Consider the following 18847-nt stretch of genomic DNA (forward strand, 5'->3'; position numbering starts at 1 on the left):
TATTTACTCATTTGACACATTAATTTTGATTTTCTAAGCTATATAGGAAGACTAATAACTTTCGTGTGCTAGGTAAATAGATCTATTTAAATATAGATCTTTTTAAAATCTGTTTGTCTAGATAACCTTCCTTGACCAAGCCTGTGATGTTTTCACCTCATTCCCATATCCCTGTCTAAAAGGGCAAAGAGTCCTGTAACATGTATGGAGTAGTGGCTTGTGAAGAGTCTTGTGTTTGCCGTGTTGGAGGGACAGCACAGAACCGCATCCATCCAGCTCCTTTTCCAGGCACAGGCTCCCTCTTCAGGGGGCTGTTTATGCCCAAGTAGGCAGGACACAAAAAAGCAAAGCTCAGAGTAGGATGAGTAGTTCTGCTCTTCTCTCTTGCTGAGATTTCCAGCACTGTGTAAGAGTCCTGATGGGCGGCAATGAAGCATTTTCTCTCTATTAGCTTGACCTTTTTCCTTTCTCAGCTAATGGTGGTGTCACTCTTCATGGCACCTCTCTGTGCATGGACGAGGAAGAGAGGAGTGGCTGTCAGTGCTGTAAAGCAGCTAATTCTTGTTCTAGATGTGCAAAGATATTTGCCTGAAAATATTTGCCTGAAAGGTTCTGCAGCCTGCAAGGAAAGCACAGAGCCTGGGAAGTTGCTGATCATGCAAAAGTTCAGCAAACAAATTCATGTCACTGAAGCTGTTGAAACTTCAATTGTTGAATTCCATTTGACTGAAGATTTTGTCTTTAAGAAATCATACTATTATAATGAATCGAGAAGCCTCTGGGCAAGACTCTCAGACACACGGTATGAGTCTTGGTGTTGTCCTATGCAGGGCCAGGAGTCAGTCTCAATGATTCTAGTGGGTCCCTTCCAACTCAGAATATTCTCTGATTCTATGAGGAGTGGGTAGAAGTATGGAAAGTGGAGTTGTTTTTATTGCTGTGACAGTTTTAGCAAGAGTGGGAAAATCCAAATTCAGTCACATGATTCCTTTTGTGAGGCCTCTGTGGGTAATGAGCACTGGCTGGAGTGAGCCCCACAGGAATTTGTGGGAATGCCTTGAAGCAAGACCCAACAGTGTCACTTTGGCATTTAAACAGATGAGCCTACCTGAGATAAATTAGAGACATCACTGTATCAGTTACTTCTCTTTTGCATGAAATAGAGAACCCTGTGGTATAGACAGTTTAATAATTTATTTAGGATTTTCCTTTGGCATGTTTACATGCTTTTGTTAGATACAAGAGTTACTATATGCAGATGTGTTTCCATCTATGGGAATAAAGGCAAGTTTATAGAGTTAAAAAAAAAGCTTTGAATAGAAGTTGTGCTGTTTAATGGAATTTATAATAAGAATTGTAATAAGAAAGCAAATACACAGCTTTTTCTGGTATGTGGTATTTGCTGTAAAACAGTAATGTTTCAGGAAATTAATATAGTGGAAAATAACAAGTCCATTTAGATTTCATAAAGGGCTGAGTGAGGGGCAGGAAACTGTCTTTTGCCTGAATATTATTAGCTGTTATCAAATGGCATATAGAGCAGAAAAATTAAACAACTGAAAATTGCTTTTTCATATTTCTTTACACAGGTCATTTTTCAGAAATGTCTTTGGTTATAATTGCTCAATTCAGACCAACACTGAATGTTTTGATCCATTACGTGCCTGAATTTGGCTTGATTTCTCCATTTCTAATGCGTCCCTCTTTGCTTCCCAATTATAGCAATTTTTCATTCTTGAATCATATCCTATTTTCTTAAGACCAAAGATGTGGGACTACAACTATCATTTGATGCTTCAAACTTTTACTAAATACTCATCATTTCTCTGCATAATGAATATTTCATATTACGTTGTGGTTTGCACAGTTTGCATCTTTTAAACAACTGATTATGGCCTACCTTGCTGGAGAACACTCACGTGCAAAAACCTGGTTCTCAGTAGCCTCTAAAAATTTTTGCCACCATGTATTAAAGCAGAAACCCAGAAAATAATTTTACCATACCACTATTTAATTCAGTAGCATATTAATAATATGCCTCTCGCATTCTAATGTTTAACATCACTTTGCTTTCTGTGCATTTTATTTTTGATCACAGTTGAAGGACGTAAGGTAAAGTAAAAACAAAATAAAACAAAACACTAAACCCCACATTTGGGTAGCTTTTGATTAGTTCTGAAATAACCAGACCTCCCTTAGCTGTGATGGGGAATGGCATCATTCATAGAAAGAATGCTTGGACTAAGACTTGTTTGCTCTTTGCTGGACAGTTTGCTCTCTGACACCTGAGGGTTAAGAGCTTAAATTCCAGTGTGATAGACAGTACAATTTTGCTACTTTTGCACTCGGTGTACATGCTGGGTCTCCTTTATAAAGGAAGTGATTGAAGGCACTCCAGCGGTAGGAGAGGGGCTGCCTCCTCATTCTTTGTCGGGCAGAGGTGGCTGAAAGCTTCTGACTAAAGGAGAAAAGTACTGTAGCAAGGAACAAGGAGCTGGGAGGTACAGAAACATGACAGGTGTCAGTGGTGATGGAAGGTTTCCTGGGCTCCAGAAGTAATGCCAGCATTTGTTGCATCTCAGGAAGCTGCTGACTTTGCCAAAATCAAACCCTGGAAGCAGGGAACTGCCTTACACACACACAGTGAGCAGGGAGAGATTGGTTTATAAAACACTTTAATTTCAATTCTGTCCAATCTAGTCTCTCCCAGTTAATCATTCCAGCAGTTCATTAAAATAAGACGGAAAAAAAAAAAAAAAAGAAGAAGAAAAAAAGGCTTTTGATTTTAGCATAATTTTGTTCTTATAAAATTATCTTTAAGAAATTCCTTCAGAATGTTCTTGCTTAGTAGGGTTCTATGACAATTACAGAGTCCTGTAGCTCCTTTTGTGTCCCCACACACTCTCGTGAGGAGATAAATTGCCTTAGGGATGAGTGGGTTTCAGCTTCGCTCCTTTTGTAAAAGCAGCATTTAGACAAGCCCCATTGTTTGGATCAGTGCTTCCCCAGCCATGATTTCAAACTCAACAGGGAAAGATTTCTATTGCAGTAATTTAAATTACAGTGAATTAGACCAAATTACTGTCTTCATGTAGAAACACACGCATAAAATGGATTATGAGTGGACATGGCAGCACTTGGAACTACTGTCTAAAGCCTGAATAGTATAGAAATGATGCTACAGAAAAGGAAGGTGCTTTGAAATGTTTCTTAACTGGTGAAGAATGAACAAAAGTAATGCACTTCTGAGCAGGAAATAAAAGCTGTGAAGTGCCTGCTGCTAGCACAGGCTGCCCTATTTGCTTAGGGGGTTCTTTGTGTTTTCTAGAGCCTTAGCTAAGGTTTGCAGCAGTCAGTAGAAATACTTCTGTCATTATGAGTCCCAAAGTTAGTTCCTGTTTTTTCTCCCTAGCCAAGGGAATGGGTTTGCCCTCTAAATGTTATTTTTAACACTGCTCCTTGTGTATGATAAAATGATGACTTGCACTAAATTTGGTCTATCAAAACCTTCTTTCTTGGTAAGCTGCCTCTTGTATCTGCTCAGAAAGTCCTGTCTGTTTACTGACCAATGCCTCTCAGTTTTGTAGTTTAGTTAGCTCTTATTTTACAAAATGACCTTTCCATTTATTTGGTTATTTAAAAATTACAGTTATGCTATGAAGCTATAGTAGAAGCTCCTTTAGAATTTCTGTCTTAAATATATTTTGCTCCCATTTGCTTTACAGAGAATTATTTGAAATAATAGCTCGGTACCACTTCAGCTGTATAATCTTTTGAGAAGATCTGGACAGGTGATACATTGATCTCTTCATTAACAGCTTGATGGGGATGTAAATGGGGATGTAACATAAAGATTGTGAAGTATGGAATGATGAAATGTAAAGTTTGTGTTGGGATGAGCTAGAAGGGGAATTAAGTGGGGGGGTCTGTCCATTAAACCTTTGTAACAGCACTGTCACCTTCTTGCTTTTTTTCCACAATATTACAAATGTTTTAGAACAGAAAAATCCTCCTTTTGGGGATTAGTTTGTTGTTGTTGTTGTTGTTGTTTTTTGTTTATTTTTTTCCCTTGTTTATGTAAAGTCTGCTTGGCCTCATTCAATTATGCTGAGTTTGAAAGAAGAAATTTAGGCAATAATTGCATAGGGGCAGCTTTTCCATTTTGGCCATGATGTGAACATATCTATTATCTGACTGAGAAATATAAGAGTTTGTGAAGGCCAGCATTGCATAAGATGAAACAGGCAAACTTTTCCTCTGGCTGGCTGTCTTGTCAGTGCATGTGCATGGCAAAGAAAATGAGAAGTTAAAAACTGAACTGAAAGGAAAGAAATCAGAAGCAAAAAACACCCGTGAGGCTGTGACTAACACAGCCCTAGAGGTGCTAGATGATATAAGATAGCAAAATCATAAATACCCCATGGTTTTTGATTACTGAAGCAAAATAATTCAGGAAAGATGCTTGTTTCACTGATATATTTTGTTCATGCTAAATTGAAAGCAATCAACTTTATCTAAAAGCATAGAGAAACCATTGCTGTGGTTTCTTTTGGTTATGGGTTGTCTTGTCCAGTTGTTAGGAAAAATAGGAGCTACAGTGAACATCTTTCTTCACATTTCATTTGAGATGAAATTCAAACTGTGTTGCATAGACAGGAGCTGTGTACTGAACCACTTGGCCCACTGAAGAAACCAATTAAGTTCCCTGTAAGTTTTCACAAGAACCTTCAAGTATAGGTGGTGTTTAGTGCTCTCAGTGGAATATGCTCTTTGGCAGTAATAATTATGAAAGCATGTCACACTGTTGGCAGAGAATAAGAGTTATCTGGTCACAGCTGAACTGTGAGATGGACAGCCCGTGGAGTTCTTGTTGGGAGAGAGAAGGCAAATAAAGTGACTCTGGAAATGGCTGTATCAGGAGGCTCTGTTCTGTTCTAATAGAGATGATCTCTTTTGAAAAGAGATTGAAAGAAATTTGAGTGAAAACGGCCCCAAAATAGTTGCTTTCACTCAACTAAGAAAAGAAAGGATGGCAAAGATGGCTTAGGGAGAGTATGCTTTAGCTGGCTTCAGGTGCTGGTGGGTACTACTTAGTAAAAAGAATGTAAAAATATAGTTAAGTACTAGGGTAGCTGGCAGTTCATTAAACACATTAAAAACACAGTAACAAAGTAGCTGGGGCAGAGAACAATAGAAGCACAGTAAGAGACTAGTAAGAGTGCAACTTCAGAATGCCTTCAAATAGGAGAAACAAAAATGCTCAGCTAAAGACAAGTTCAGAGGGTTTAATGTGATGAGTGGTAAAGACAAGGTTACTAGAGAAATGAGATACAGGAATACTTAGTATTTGTCTTTACAAAGTGAGGAAAAATAATGTCCTAGGGAAATACAGAGCAATCTTCTTAACTTTAATTCCCACAATGGTTCCAGAACAAATTAATAGAAACCACAGTAGAACATGCAGAACGCAGTAACATTATAGATGGTCAACTTGGACTGGACCAGAACAAGTTATATTAATACAATGTCATCTCTAACAGGATAACGTGTCTGTTGTAAGGATTTTATATTGTCCCATGTGACACGCTTGTGAGGAAAATGTGGAAATACAGAAACTTCACAAAAACAATAAAACAATTTACCTCTTTTTTTACAAAACTGGACTTAGTTCACTTTTAGGCTGGGAGAATCTCAAGTGAGCGTCTGCTTTTGGTTCTGTTTCTGTTCAGTAATAACTTGAGTGATGAAAAAAAATCCACTTAGAAAGTTGAAGTAGATACCTAGTTGAATTACAGGAACACTGGGGAATACCATCAGATTCACAGTTGCGAATAGCAGATAAATTTTTTTGAATCATAGAAGAGACATTCCTGCAATGTACTGCTATCCATAGGAAGAAAAAATGGGACATACCTGAGCACGCTGTGGTTCTGCAGAAAGGCATTCTCTGTAAAGTGGAGATGATTATGTTCTGTTCAGCTTTTCTCAGCTAAGACAAAACTTCTAAAGGAATTCTGTATGCAGTTTGGGGCAAAATGTGAGACAAACATCAGCGGCAAATTGAAGGCAACCGGGGTTGAGAAAATGTGGAGAATTTCAAAAGGTTACAATTAATGTTGTGCAGCCTAAAAAAAAAAAAAAAAGGCTTATCATAACAGTAGTCTGACAAAGATGGAAATAGAAAATAATGATAATTTATTATCAGATACTGCTGAAAGGAAGGGCAAAAGTAATGCAATTTTGTTGGAAGCAAAAAGGATTCAGGTTGGATAGCAGGGAAAGTGCTCTATAAGGCTAGAGAAACACTGAAACAGGCTACTTAGAAAGACTGAAATCTTCCTCGGTGAGAGATTTTTAGGAGCAAGTTAGACATATATCTGTCATATCTGAAAGTACCAGGTCTCTACACAGACCTGTGTGCATATGTGGTGGACTAAATGATTTCTTGAGATCCCTTTTACTCCTCTGCTTCTGTAATTTTACTATTACAAGCCAGCAACAACTATGAACCTTCTGTTCTTAGAGCAGTCAGTCTTGAAAGGAAGGTGCAGTCAGCTCAGAGACTAGCTGAGGAGAGCAGGTCAGATTATTGATCTGTTCTAGAGAGATTAGTGCCTGTGACGCTTTTAGCATTCTTATGTGTGATAACATTAAAGCAAGATTGGACTTTTTCATAACTGTAATTCATGCATGACATAATTTGTGCATATGCAATGTGCTGCCCAGCCATTTATGTCTGAGCAGCCTGTAAAGATTGGGAAGGAAGCAGTTGTAGTTGTCCCATTGTTTGCATCCAAGCTACTGAAGAAAGATGAAAGCACCTTGACAACTGCAGTATGCAAGCAAACAGTACCTGACAGCTTAGTACAGATGCATAAGTCAGGAACAGTTAGATGATTAAAGGCTCTAATAGCTCTATCAAAAGTAAAACTGATAGTTTTCTTAAAAGGGGAGCTGGTACTGAATCTTCAATGGGCATCAGAATCAAGAAGAGCTGAAGAAGGAAAATGTCTAACTGGGTCAGGTGAAAAGTGACTAAAACCTGAAAAGAACATCTGCATGACTGTGATGGCAATTTTAAGCAACATTTCATGTGTTAGGATCATGCCTTTTTTTTTTTTTTTTCCCCCAGAATTTAGCTTAGCATACTAATAGCTCAGTTACAGTAGCACATGGTTGTGGCAGATGGGTGGGTGGAGAACTGCATGTCATCCCAGTATGAGTCTTTGCCTTTCGGAGTGCCAGAAAATCATAAGGGAGGAGCCCTTTTCTACTGCTGCAGAAGATGCCTAAGCACCTCTTTTGATACAGCTATGCATGGCCATCGGAGCTACAGCTCTTTAAGGCAGATTTTTATATGAATCAAGCTTTCTATTAAATTTTTCTTTCCATTGGTTTAGGCATGTAAGATTTCCTTCGTTCTTTCCCACTCTTTCTGCTGTCTGAAAATCTAGACTAGGAACTGAATATTGTAAAAATCATGTATTCTGAATCATATAGAAGTACAGCATGGAGGGGACCTTTGGAAGTTATTTGGTCCAGCCCCTTGCTCAAAGACTTTTAACTGAAATGTTACAGGGTTTTTTTTCAATTCAAGTTCAAGTATCTCCAAGGCTAGATGCAACACAGGCTCACTGTGTAATCTCTCCCAGTGCTTAACTGAGTGGGAAAATTTTTCATTTATGTCCGGTAAGAATCTCCTGTCTTGCAGTGGGGGGTTTTTGCCTCTCATCCTCTGCTGTGTGATACTAGGAAGATTCTGCCTCTGTCTTCTCCACCCCATTTTAAGTACCCTTAAGATTACAGTTTTACCCTCCTTTTAGTTGCTTGTTTTTGTAGATAATATTTGCATTCTATCAATGCAGACACTGAAAAAACTGCCAGTAAGGAAAATACCTCTAAATCACAAGGGGGCAATGGAAGAAGTGACTAATATTAATTTGATTAAAATTGCCCATGTGCAAAGTTCTGACATTTCTAAATTACTTTGCTGTCGATGATCATGAATATCTTCCCTTCCTGTGTCTCACCAGCTGGACATTCCAAAAGTCTGTCCCTTTAGGCTGAGTATATTCAAAGCTAAATGGGGTCTTCCATCTGATACAAATCACAAGAAATGCTTCTGTGTCTGCAAGATAATGTGTGTGAATATGTGGGGCTTTGTAGTGTGGAAGAGGACAAATAGAGTTATGATCCTCTCCTCCCGGAAGAGGTGGTGTCTCATGACAGGTGAAAGGTCATTTGAGTTGGTGAGTTGCTTTGACCTTCAGGGTAGGGAGCGGCCCTGGGGCAGAGCTCAGACAGACACATAGCTCCTGCTGTACGGCTGTCCCAAGTTCTCTGTGCATTTGTTGTTCTCTGCTTGTAGTGTCCGCCATCAAGGTGTTCTGCGGAGATTTTACCAAATGCTGTAGAGCAAATGACACAGACTGATCGGTTATTTGGTCATGTGAGTTCACAATGTTTGCAACAAAGTAAGAGCTGCCATCACCTCCCTTCTCTAGATGCTTCACTTGAAACTAGAAAGATATTTTAAAATTTTTTTCTCTGTTGTCTTCATGATTTCTTGTTATCCAAACATTTCAGTTGGCTTAACCTGAGCTGAGCAGCTTTGAGAGGCTATACAGTGTTCTTACTGTGGACAGCATGCTACGAAGAAGCAGAAGATATCATAATTATAAGCTGCAATATTTAACAACACCCCAGGAACTAGCAGTACTGCTAAGTAACATTTATCCCATAATCTCTCATTAAAGGATTGTATAAATCAAGGTTATGTGATTTTTATTTTTTAAAAATGATTTAGGGTTTTTAATCCTATAAATTTGTATGGACTAGATCTTGATCAACATCCCCAAGGATAGTTTATTTCCTTTCTACTCAAATTCTCAAGCAAGCATGGTCCAGCACTGTATTGGGCAGGAGTATTGTAACTTTCTCTAGCTTCTTGTTATGAGGTGGAAGAGAAAAGCCTGACTCATTAGGAGAGACACTTTTTGAGGTGTGTATGATACCTCTGGATTGAGTACACATGCAGCATGATAACCTGAGTCAGGAGAAGGAATCACCTTTTCAACTTTAGTTACGTGCAGGTTTTAGGGACATGTGGCAGCTTCACCTCCAAAAACTGCACAGTAGAGACAGGAAATTAGAGCAGATACAACATTTTACCCATGATGGTAAAAATAGAACAAAGTTAATACCAGCCTGTGTCATCACTGTCGTCATCGTTCCGACTCCCACCCACGCAGCATAGAGCACACACATGCAGTGTCTGCCATAATCTCCTTTACTAATTGTGGTTGTATTCCAATAATCCCTTTTCCTCCTTATAGCTGCTTGCATTCTAATACCCAGCCTTCTTTCTTCTCTTCCTCCTATGCTGGTGGTCTCAGAAAAATATTTATTGTCTGATGTAAGTAAAAGTATGGCTCTTTGACACAGAAGTAGCAAAAAAGATTTGTCCTGTGTGTGTGTAAGAGCCTATGTCTATAACATCCTCATCTGAACTCTGTCTAAGCAGCCACCCTGCCTTGGGGGACGGTGGAGGGTTTCCACGGTGGTGGTAGGGCTCATTTCTGGGTTCTTTATTTCAAGACCTTTTTAGCTGACCTTTTACATACCCAGGTTCAGTTTTTGTTTGGTCTAAAATAATCACAGTTTTAGCATCTTACATTACCTGACATTTTAAGTGAGTTCTATCTTAAAATGCAGATGTTTATCTAATAATAAGGATTTCTATCTTATGAGAGTAGTAGAAAAATTAGTTAGAGCAACATGTTAAAGACAGTGAAAATTAGCATAAATGACCCAGGCAAATAAATCCACTATTGGCTTTACTGCCAATAAAGAGGGTGATTTCTGAGGTGCGGTTTCTCCCTTCTTCTGCCTACAAAAAGAATATATTCCTTTCTCCATTGGTTTTCTTTACATTGAACGGGTATAGAGCTCTGTAAAGAAATAAGATCCATCTGTAAGAAGCAAAATATAATATATGATAATGAAAAAAAAAATTAGTTTGAAGAGTATATCATACATGTAATGTGTTTCACAACTGGTTTGTTACTTGTTTCAGTTTCAATGCCCTGAATTCAAGAGCATTAAATTAACCAGAATTGTAATAATCCATTTGGTTTGATTAAATATGTCAGTGGTGTGCCAAAGTTAAAATTATAGAAACCCTGAAAATAAAATGTCATGGCAAAAAAACAAACAAACAAAACCCCACACCCCAAAACAAAACAAAACAATTAATTAGAAAAAGTCAGTGTAGAAGGCTGACCAGCATGGCTAATGACAGTAAATGAAATCCTGCTCGGGAATCTGATCCTTATCCAGCAAAGCATTTAATCCCATCATTTAAGCATGTGAGTTCTTCCCTCTGTAAGCATGCATATTGTCCCACTTAGGTAAGGGTGAGGTTAAGTGAGTTCCAAGACTGTTGCCATAGAGCTCAGTCCCTGTCAGACCAGAGCCCTTGCTGACCTGATGGGGTCATCTTGTAACAAGATTTATGTATTGAGTGGCATTTCTGTGGGCATTCATCTGGTGCAACATCAGTGCAGCCTAGGGGTTTCAAAGGTAGCTAGAGAATTACTGTTATGTTTGGGCACAAAGGGATAGAAAATGCTTTTTACTGTAAGGTGTAAGTCTTTTTTTTTTTTTTTTTAATTGCAGCACAGAAAAAAATGTAGGGCTGTAGAAGAACAGATGAAAAATATACATACACAAAAGAATCTGATGTCTAGAAATTTGCAGTAGGAAGGTTTTACTGGTAAATGATGCCCTTGATTTGAACATACTTCAAATGTAGTCCAAAGAAATTACTGTTTTGTGCTGCATTGTTAAAATATCTTACATGGATATTTAGTTTCATGTGAAAAGCTACTGGATGATGATACTGTATAAGAATTAAAGTTTATTTTACTGTTTTATTGGGAGCAGCTACTCCTTTACAGAGGCAAATGGCACTTCAATCAATGAGTATTGTCAGGTGCATTATGGATAGTTTAAGGGCTTAAGTGCAAATTTCATCTTTGCAGACAAGTAACTCCTACAGTAGAAGGTACTCGCTAAAGTTACACTGTCACTTCTCCCAGCAGAAAAATTGTAGCTCTGCATCTGGAACAAGGAGCTGTCAGGGTTGATACAACGAGGGCTATTATTAGTCTTACACCCACAGCACACCTTGTTTCAGTGGGAGACCTTTCTTTCCACAGTGCTTTCATCGTATTCCACAATGCCCATGCCTTGTGTATCACATCTCCCTATGCTAGGAATTAAGTGCTGATTGGCAAAAAGGGCAGCTTTACCCTTGGTAGGTTTCATGTTGGGGAAATTTCTCTGCTCCCTGTCTTCCGATGCTTTAAATCCATTTTTAACTGTACATAACTTTTGTACCTGAGAATTGATGTTGTAATAATCTGCTTGGTGGTGAGTTCCACGTGATGAATACAAGAAGCAATTAGTATGCCCCACAAAACATGCCTTCACAGCTAATTTATTGCACTGTAATCTACTTCTGTTTCAGTGAAAAGCAATCATGGATATAGGAAAACAAAGAGATACACTACTATACTTGTGTTTGGACAAGATGATTCAAATGCAGAAAGTAGTGAAAAATAACTGGCAAAAATTGCTGTGTATGTTGTTTGTATAAATGGTAGACTTAAGGACGAATTTGTGGTTTGTCAGTTTAGTAGAATCTCCTTTGTCTATGGATACAAAAAAATACTGAAAATGAAAACTGAGTGGCTACTCCAACACTCCTTAATTCCTTTTTATATTCCCCTTATGTTTTGTAGCTATGCAATGGTGGATCTGTGACTGATCTTGTGAAAGGATTTCTGAAGAGAGGCGAAAGGATGAATGAACTTATAATTGCTTACATTTTACGTGAAGCTCTGATGGTAAGATAAGCTTTTGGTGAAAGGACAGTCAATATTCTGATCACACTCTTCTTTAAATGAATGAAGATCATGTCCCCACCAACACAGCTCACTATCTTGTATTATAGCAGTGTTTAATGAAATCAAGGCAATGTGTAATTAGGATGGTTCCTTTTAAGCAAACAAGGTAAATAGCTGTTAATCTGTTCATTTCACTATTAAGAGAATGAAAATTGATTTCTGACCATTGATCAATTTTCTTCTTAACTACAATTCACCCTTTCCTTTTAGCAGAAATATCACCAAAATACTGTTCAGCTTCCTCTGTCTGGATCCAAATTATTTTTATAGTAAAATAATCCACATATCTGGAAAATTCAAACCCTGCTACAAGAATTGGTTTTGCTCATTACGATCAAGTGTCTTTATCATTTTTTGTAACTGAAATTTTACTTTCTCTGGTGGAATTTAGGTCTTAGTAGTTTAAAAAAAAAATTTGAGTATTTTTCATACTTTTTCACTACCTTTTTTCTGCAAATGTAATACACAGGACAGAGCTGTTGTTAAAAGTTCATGTTTACATCTCTCTTTCCAGGGACTTCAGCACTTGCATGAAAACAAAACTATCCACCGTGATATTAAGGGAAATAATATCCTTTTGACAACTGAAGGAGGAGTCAAGCTTGTGGATTTTGGTATGTTATGTTTACTTATATATACAATGTTTTACACCTGAAGTATGGAAAATAGAATAGAGTAAATAAACCAGAAAATATTAAGGGGTGTGTGTGTGGGTGTGTGTGTGTGTTTGTTTTGTTTTGTTGTTGTGTTGTGGTTTTTTGGTGGTTTGGGGTTTTTTGTTGGGTTTTTTTTTTTGCTTGTTTTGGTTTTTTGTTTGTTTTTGTTTTTGTTTTTGGTGGGGTTTTTTTTTGTTTTTTGGGGGGGTTTTTTTTGGGTTTTTTTTTTTTTTTTCTTTTTGGTTGAGTTTTTGCGTTCTTCAATAAAAATCTCTTGGACAACCAAAGTCACTTTTTTTACCTTGGAAGAAATTTTAGTCATTTTGGTAATGCTGTTTCAATAGCATGGCTAAAAGCCAGAAATTATAATATGGTGGTGTTAAGTGCCAAATGCTTTAAGGCACAGAGTAAGTGAAATGGCAAGGCGAGTAAATAGGATCCAAAATGAGGTTGGTATTTAGTTCCTCCAGGAACCATGCATTGGTTCAGTGAAATTAGGAGATGATAGGAAAAAGCTTCATGTTTTATATGAGAGCAGTTGAAACTTATTAGATATTGTGAAGAGTGGGAGAGCTCCACCTCACATGCATATACTTCCTTTATTTGAATTAAAACAAAACAAGGGATACTTGAAGGCAGCAGAGGGGGAAATATTACATAGGTAATCCATGTTTTCTAAAGTCTGTGAAGACAGATTTTGGCAAATCTAAATCTAAGAACTGGCATTAGAAGGGTCAGTTGAAGCCTGTTAGGCCTAAAAGGATTCTTGAATGCTCCCATCTTTGGTGTCACCACCGGCAGGGAGGAGGAGAGCCATGGGCAAGTGGATGCAACCTGTTATTTATCAGCCATACCACAGTCATTTACCTAAAAGGTTATTGACTCTTGTTTCATATCAGGGGTATAAAGACTTGCAGCGCTTGTTGTTATGAACTATTATCTTCAGGTAGAACACTCATTCTTATGTTAAAAGTAAATTTACTGGTCACTCTTTCACAGCACAGCAGACAGCTATAAATATATTTAATTCAGCAGATGGAAAATCTTTGTTTTTCCTTTGCCCTCCTATTTTGTTAATGATACCGATTCAATTGATAGATAACAATTCTTTAAACTAAACATGGGATTTTAACTCTCTTTAGTATAGTATCTTCCAGCCAGTAGATTGTATTTATGGAACTCTCAAGACTTCACACACAAATTCCCCACAAGTGTTAGGGTTAGTAATTCTTCTGAAATGTCATGTATTTACTTTATATTCCTCAGATAAAATCTTCCATTGAAAAATCTTCATATTTCCAGATCATCTGCAATATACTTACTAGTATTTTCTGATAGTCTGAAAGTTTATTGTGAGGCAGAAACCAGTATTTTTTGTTCACAGGCTTTTAATTTGTCATGGAGAAATTTTTAAGGTGCTGAAGGCAATTAGAAGATCAGTGCTTCTGAAAATTAAATCACTTATGCAGATATCAAAACTTATAAGCTGTAGGAATGAAGACCTGAATTCTTTATTCCCCAGTTGCTGCAATATACTGATAAGGGTGTAATTGAAAAATAATCTTAAATTCTTGTGGGAAAATTGTGATGCCATAATGCAGGTTAGAATATGCACCAGAAACAAATATAGACACACTTTTGTGGGCTCAAAAGGGGACTGTAATAGCTGCAGTCTGTTGTCTCAAAGGAATATACAAATGGCACTTTAACTTAGGAACAGATTGATATTTTCCCTGGCTTCCCCCCACCTCCCCAGGAAGAAAAACAATCTGAAGCCAATAATGAATAGTTTCAGATGGAATCAGTTTATAGTCTTCATAAAATCATCATGGAATATGTACCATTCACCATTCAGGCTGCTGCTTAAGGTATTCAGCTGGGATTTGTGGGATTTGTGTCTTCTACTTAAGGGGATTTAATCCCACATTAATCAGATTCCAAGATCATTTTTTAGCCTGGAATGTGAGTTGATGAAAATCTCTCATGCTGGCATTGCTACAGACTGTTGTTCATAAACATTTATTGGATCAGGGACTTAAACTCAGCCATCTTTTATCATACAAGCCTCTAAAATTGACAGGCTACAGAGTAAGATAGACATGGAGGCACAGTGTCCTTTTCACCCAGTAAATACTCAGAGGAAGCAAAGTTTTTGGTTTAGTCTGAATCAGTTATTACATAGGGCCAAACAAACACAAAAAATCCCATCCCAAATAATCACATCACCCTTTCCAGCATGCACACAGCTTTTTTGTGTGGAGAGGGGAACAGAGGCAGGGAGCCAAAGACTCCTTCAACCACTGAATATACATGACCAAGGAAGTGAGCCCTTCCCAAGATAACTTTATCTGCACCATCCTCTTGCATGCTGGATGCTGTTGAGATGTTCCTGAAGAAGCCTTTGCTGTCCTCCCCCCATACTATTTGTGGTGGTTTTCTTCTAAACATAAACCCTATGTCTGAAAGATGGGCTTGTGAAGTGCCTTATGGAACGCAAAAAAACTAGAAAAAGACTAGTTTCTTAGTCTGTGTGTGTTGTGCAGTCATTTAACTTGTGCTTTTTTGTCCTTTCTGTAAAGCACATTTAGTAACATTTGAAAATTCATAAGTGAAAAAATAGTTAACTTCTAGTGAATTAAATCATGTTTAAAAATGGCTTTTTTTTTTCCTTCGTTGCTGTTGTAACCTTTGAACTCGGTGTACAGTGCTCAGCCATGGTGAGTGCTTCCTTGCACAGTGGTATAAACTTTTCAGAAGCTTCATTTTCTAACACAATTTATACACATTGCTTTGTGGTCATTGTGTCATAGGTATTTATGTATGTTGAGACTATATTTTCTGAACACTGCCCCATCTGTAATGGATAACTTTCACAACAGCCTTATGGAGAAGTAAATTAATTCCCAGTTAACAGCTGGGTATCTGAAACTGAGACTGAGTTGCTTAACGTGACACAGAAAATGTAGAGAAAAGCTCTTCCAAATCCAAGCTAACTCTGAACTGTTTGCCATTCTAGAAGTACTGAAAGTTACTCATTCTCTCAGTTAAAGAGACAGACTTTGAAAGAATATCACAACCATGTCTCACTCAGATTGGTTTGAAGAGTGGAATTTTTGCTTTTCCTCAAAATTCTGCTGTAATATCACTTAATCACCCCAGTAATATTCTCATATCTAAGAAACAGCCAATCCCAGTGTATTTAATTATTATTTATTTAATCATAAATCAAGTCAAATGCCTAAAGGAAGACTAAAAGAAAGTTGGAGAGAAACTATTTGCAAGAGCATGTAGGGACAGGACAAGGGGGAATGGCTTCACACTGAAAAAGAGTAAGTTTTGATTAGATATTAGGAAAAAAAAAAAAAAATCTTTGCAGTGAGGATGGTGAAGCACTAGAGCAGTTTGCCCAGAGAAGTTGTGGATGCTACATCCCTGGAAGTGTTCAGGGCCAGGTTGGATGGGCATCTGAGAAACCTGGTCTAGTGACCAATGTCCCTGGCCACGGCAGATGAGTTTGAACTAGATGATCTTTAAGGTCCCTTGCAACCCAGGCCATTCTATGATTCTGTAACATCCCACAACAATGCTTCTGGGGCTTAATTGCTTGTCATGGAGCTGTCAGATAAAGTTTTAGTTTAAACTTTCCAAAACACAAAAGTTTTGAAATACTGTTACTAGGGATGCATCCTCTGGCCTTGCATTCATCCAGTATGATAATTTAGATCAGCAGAAATAAACAAAATAATTCTTATTTTCTACAGATAATGAGTTGCAGCCAAGGTGATCTACTGTCAGAATGTCCAGTGATCACAGATTCAGTCTATGAAGTCATCAAACTTCTAATTACATTGATAATCCATATTTTCTTTGTAAGAAAAGAATGCTGACTGAAAGCAGTTTTACTACCTGAACACTTGTGGGAATTAGCTTCTAAGCTGTTCTGATAGGAAAGCTTTGGGGTAGGATGTTCTGCCTAGAATTGCAGCAATTAGGCTCCAAGCAAGGAATATCCTCCACCACATCATGTAGTTGCATTATATTCACATGTAGCTGCTATGTTTTCAGTACAAGATGCAGATTTGATAGAAAAATATACATTTACATTAACTTCCCTGTAGCACTTTAAAGAGTGCCTGCTATGTGATCTGTTGTATAAAAAAGAACTTGAGGCAAGTAAGGTGTGAATTAAATTCCTTTTTGATAAATATTACTGATTATATTCACAGTTTCTTTTTACTTTTCTATGGAGAAAGTCTTTTACATCTGTTTCAGAACTCTGGTTGCACACAGGGGATTGATGTTAAAAAGACAGATTTCAAATGAAATTTTAGCCTCTAAAGGTTCAGGAAATTAATTTAATGAAATTTAAAGAAATTAATTTAATGCCAGATACCTTTTGAAAGTCATGTGACAAATTTATCTGCAGCCTTTGCCGCCTAAATATCCATCATTGTCTGATCTTTTTTCATCAGTTAAAAAACTTGCCTGAAGTCACTTGAACACATAGCACACCTCATCTGTAGTAAAAATTCATATATTCATCTGCATCATATAATGTGCAACCAATTTCATGGGATACTGAGGGTGTAACATCTGCTTCTTTGAATAGTCCTTCAATTCAGTTCCTTTTCTTGAAATCAGGATGCTGCACAGGGCCATCCATGTATTAATGTAAATCTAAGGCACAGTTCTATAATGTGCTGTTTCAAAATGGGAGAAGATAAATTTAGCTATATTATTGTTGTTATTATTTTAACTTTGGTCTGAAAAAGTCTGAGTGACATTTAATTTTGAAAGGTTATAAATTATTTCTGAAATCCCCTGCCATTTTAGTGCTTCTGGGAGCTCGAAAGCCTGAGCTTTTCATGCTTATATTTTTTTATCAAAGAGGATCCTAGAGAACATGACTCCCTATCAGCAAACTAGACAAGTTGCTGATGTCTCAGAAGCCATGGAGGAAAGAACCATTTTTCCACTGAAAGCTTTGAAACAGCTACAGCCACATGGCAAAGTGATTTTTTAGCTAAAAAGAGGAGACTGTAATGCTGATGGAAAATTTCTCTTTAGCTATATTTTTGTGGGTTGACCTTTAGGTTGATAGTCTTTACCAAGAGCACAGGTAGCTCATACTTCTTCAGGACTACTGAAACCTGCTCTCCCAGACTAGAAATATCTCAGGATGAGCAGCTGTTGCCTTGGAAATGTCCAGAAAAAAATATAAATTCTACTCTCCCACTTAAGAAATGCATATAATTCCAGCAGCACTGTTTCTTTCTGAAGGCTAAGCCTGTCTATGCATCAAACACACTTTCATACCACATGTAATTAGACTTTTGCTTTTATTACCAGGAAAGGTCATTGGGAAAAAAAGTCAGACATTTAGATGGATATGAGATATATTCAAGTACCCATAAGGAAAATAATGTGGGCAGACTCATTGAATCTTTAGAATTCAAGCCTATTTCTAGCTACAAGAGATCCCATGATTGCTCATAGTTTTCCCAGTAATGTAACTATGGGGAAGGGGGTATTGAAAAGGGTTGGCACTGTCCATTTTCAGTTGCTTCTTAGGCGTTCTGCTGATTGTACCTAAAACTCTCCATCAATAGAGGCTCTGGATAAGCAATACATAGGAAAGTTCTATGTTTTTTAATACGTAAAGCAGGTTCCTGTGGGAAACATGGAAGAAAGGTAATGCAATCTCACTGCTGCTGGAAGATGGTGGAAAAATACAAGCTGTGTTGCTGTAGTTAATACAATAATGTCTTCAAGTGTTCTTTTCACACTCTGGATAAATAGGTTGCATAATTAAAACACTTTTTTTATATTAATGGAATATATAGTGAAGATAGGGTAATTTTTGTACTTTAAACACGCTTAGTTCACATTTTTCTGCTTTTGTGTCAGTGTTGGATATACAAGTTGTGTGTGAGTATTTTCTTGACATCCCAAATGCAGTTTCAGATATCCCACTTTGCATATGGCTAGCACAGTTTTATTGTGGACAGTAGCCAGGGTCGGCTAGATATTTAACCTGAGTACAACTCATTGGTGAAAAAATGGATTGGGGAAGGGGAATATGTATCGCTCTATAAAGACATACTTGATATTGCTTTGTTTAATACTTGAACTATTGCTTCTATGTAGTTTGGCAACTGCAGCTAGACGGAGGTCAGCTTTTGTGTTTGGAATGTAATTGGGTTATTATTTTGCTATGAAGAG

General features: G+C 37.5%; 1 protein-coding gene across 3 annotated transcripts in view; it reads left to right on the forward strand.

Moving 5' to 3' along the window:
* The window catches only part of MYO3A (myosin IIIA), a 108237-nt gene that overhangs the window by 11290 nt on the left and 78100 nt on the right, over positions 1 to 18847 (forward strand). For all 3 annotated transcript variants that reach the window (XR_005703336.1, XM_040080173.2, XM_040080184.2), the window contains exons 3-4: positions 11805 to 11909; positions 12484 to 12583. Coding sequence is in view for 2 of the 3 variants with exons in the window: in XM_040080173.2 (XP_039936107.1) it covers positions 11805 to 11909; positions 12484 to 12583 (205 nt within the window). In the remaining variant the exon portion in view is untranslated. The remainder of the gene's footprint in view (positions 1 to 11804; positions 11910 to 12483; positions 12584 to 18847) is intronic.

Source organism: Hirundo rustica, chromosome 1 (assembly GCF_015227805.2).
Source record: "Hirundo rustica isolate bHirRus1 chromosome 1, bHirRus1.pri.v3, whole genome shotgun sequence".
Lineage (NCBI taxonomy): Eukaryota > Metazoa > Chordata > Aves > Passeriformes > Hirundinidae > Hirundo > Hirundo rustica.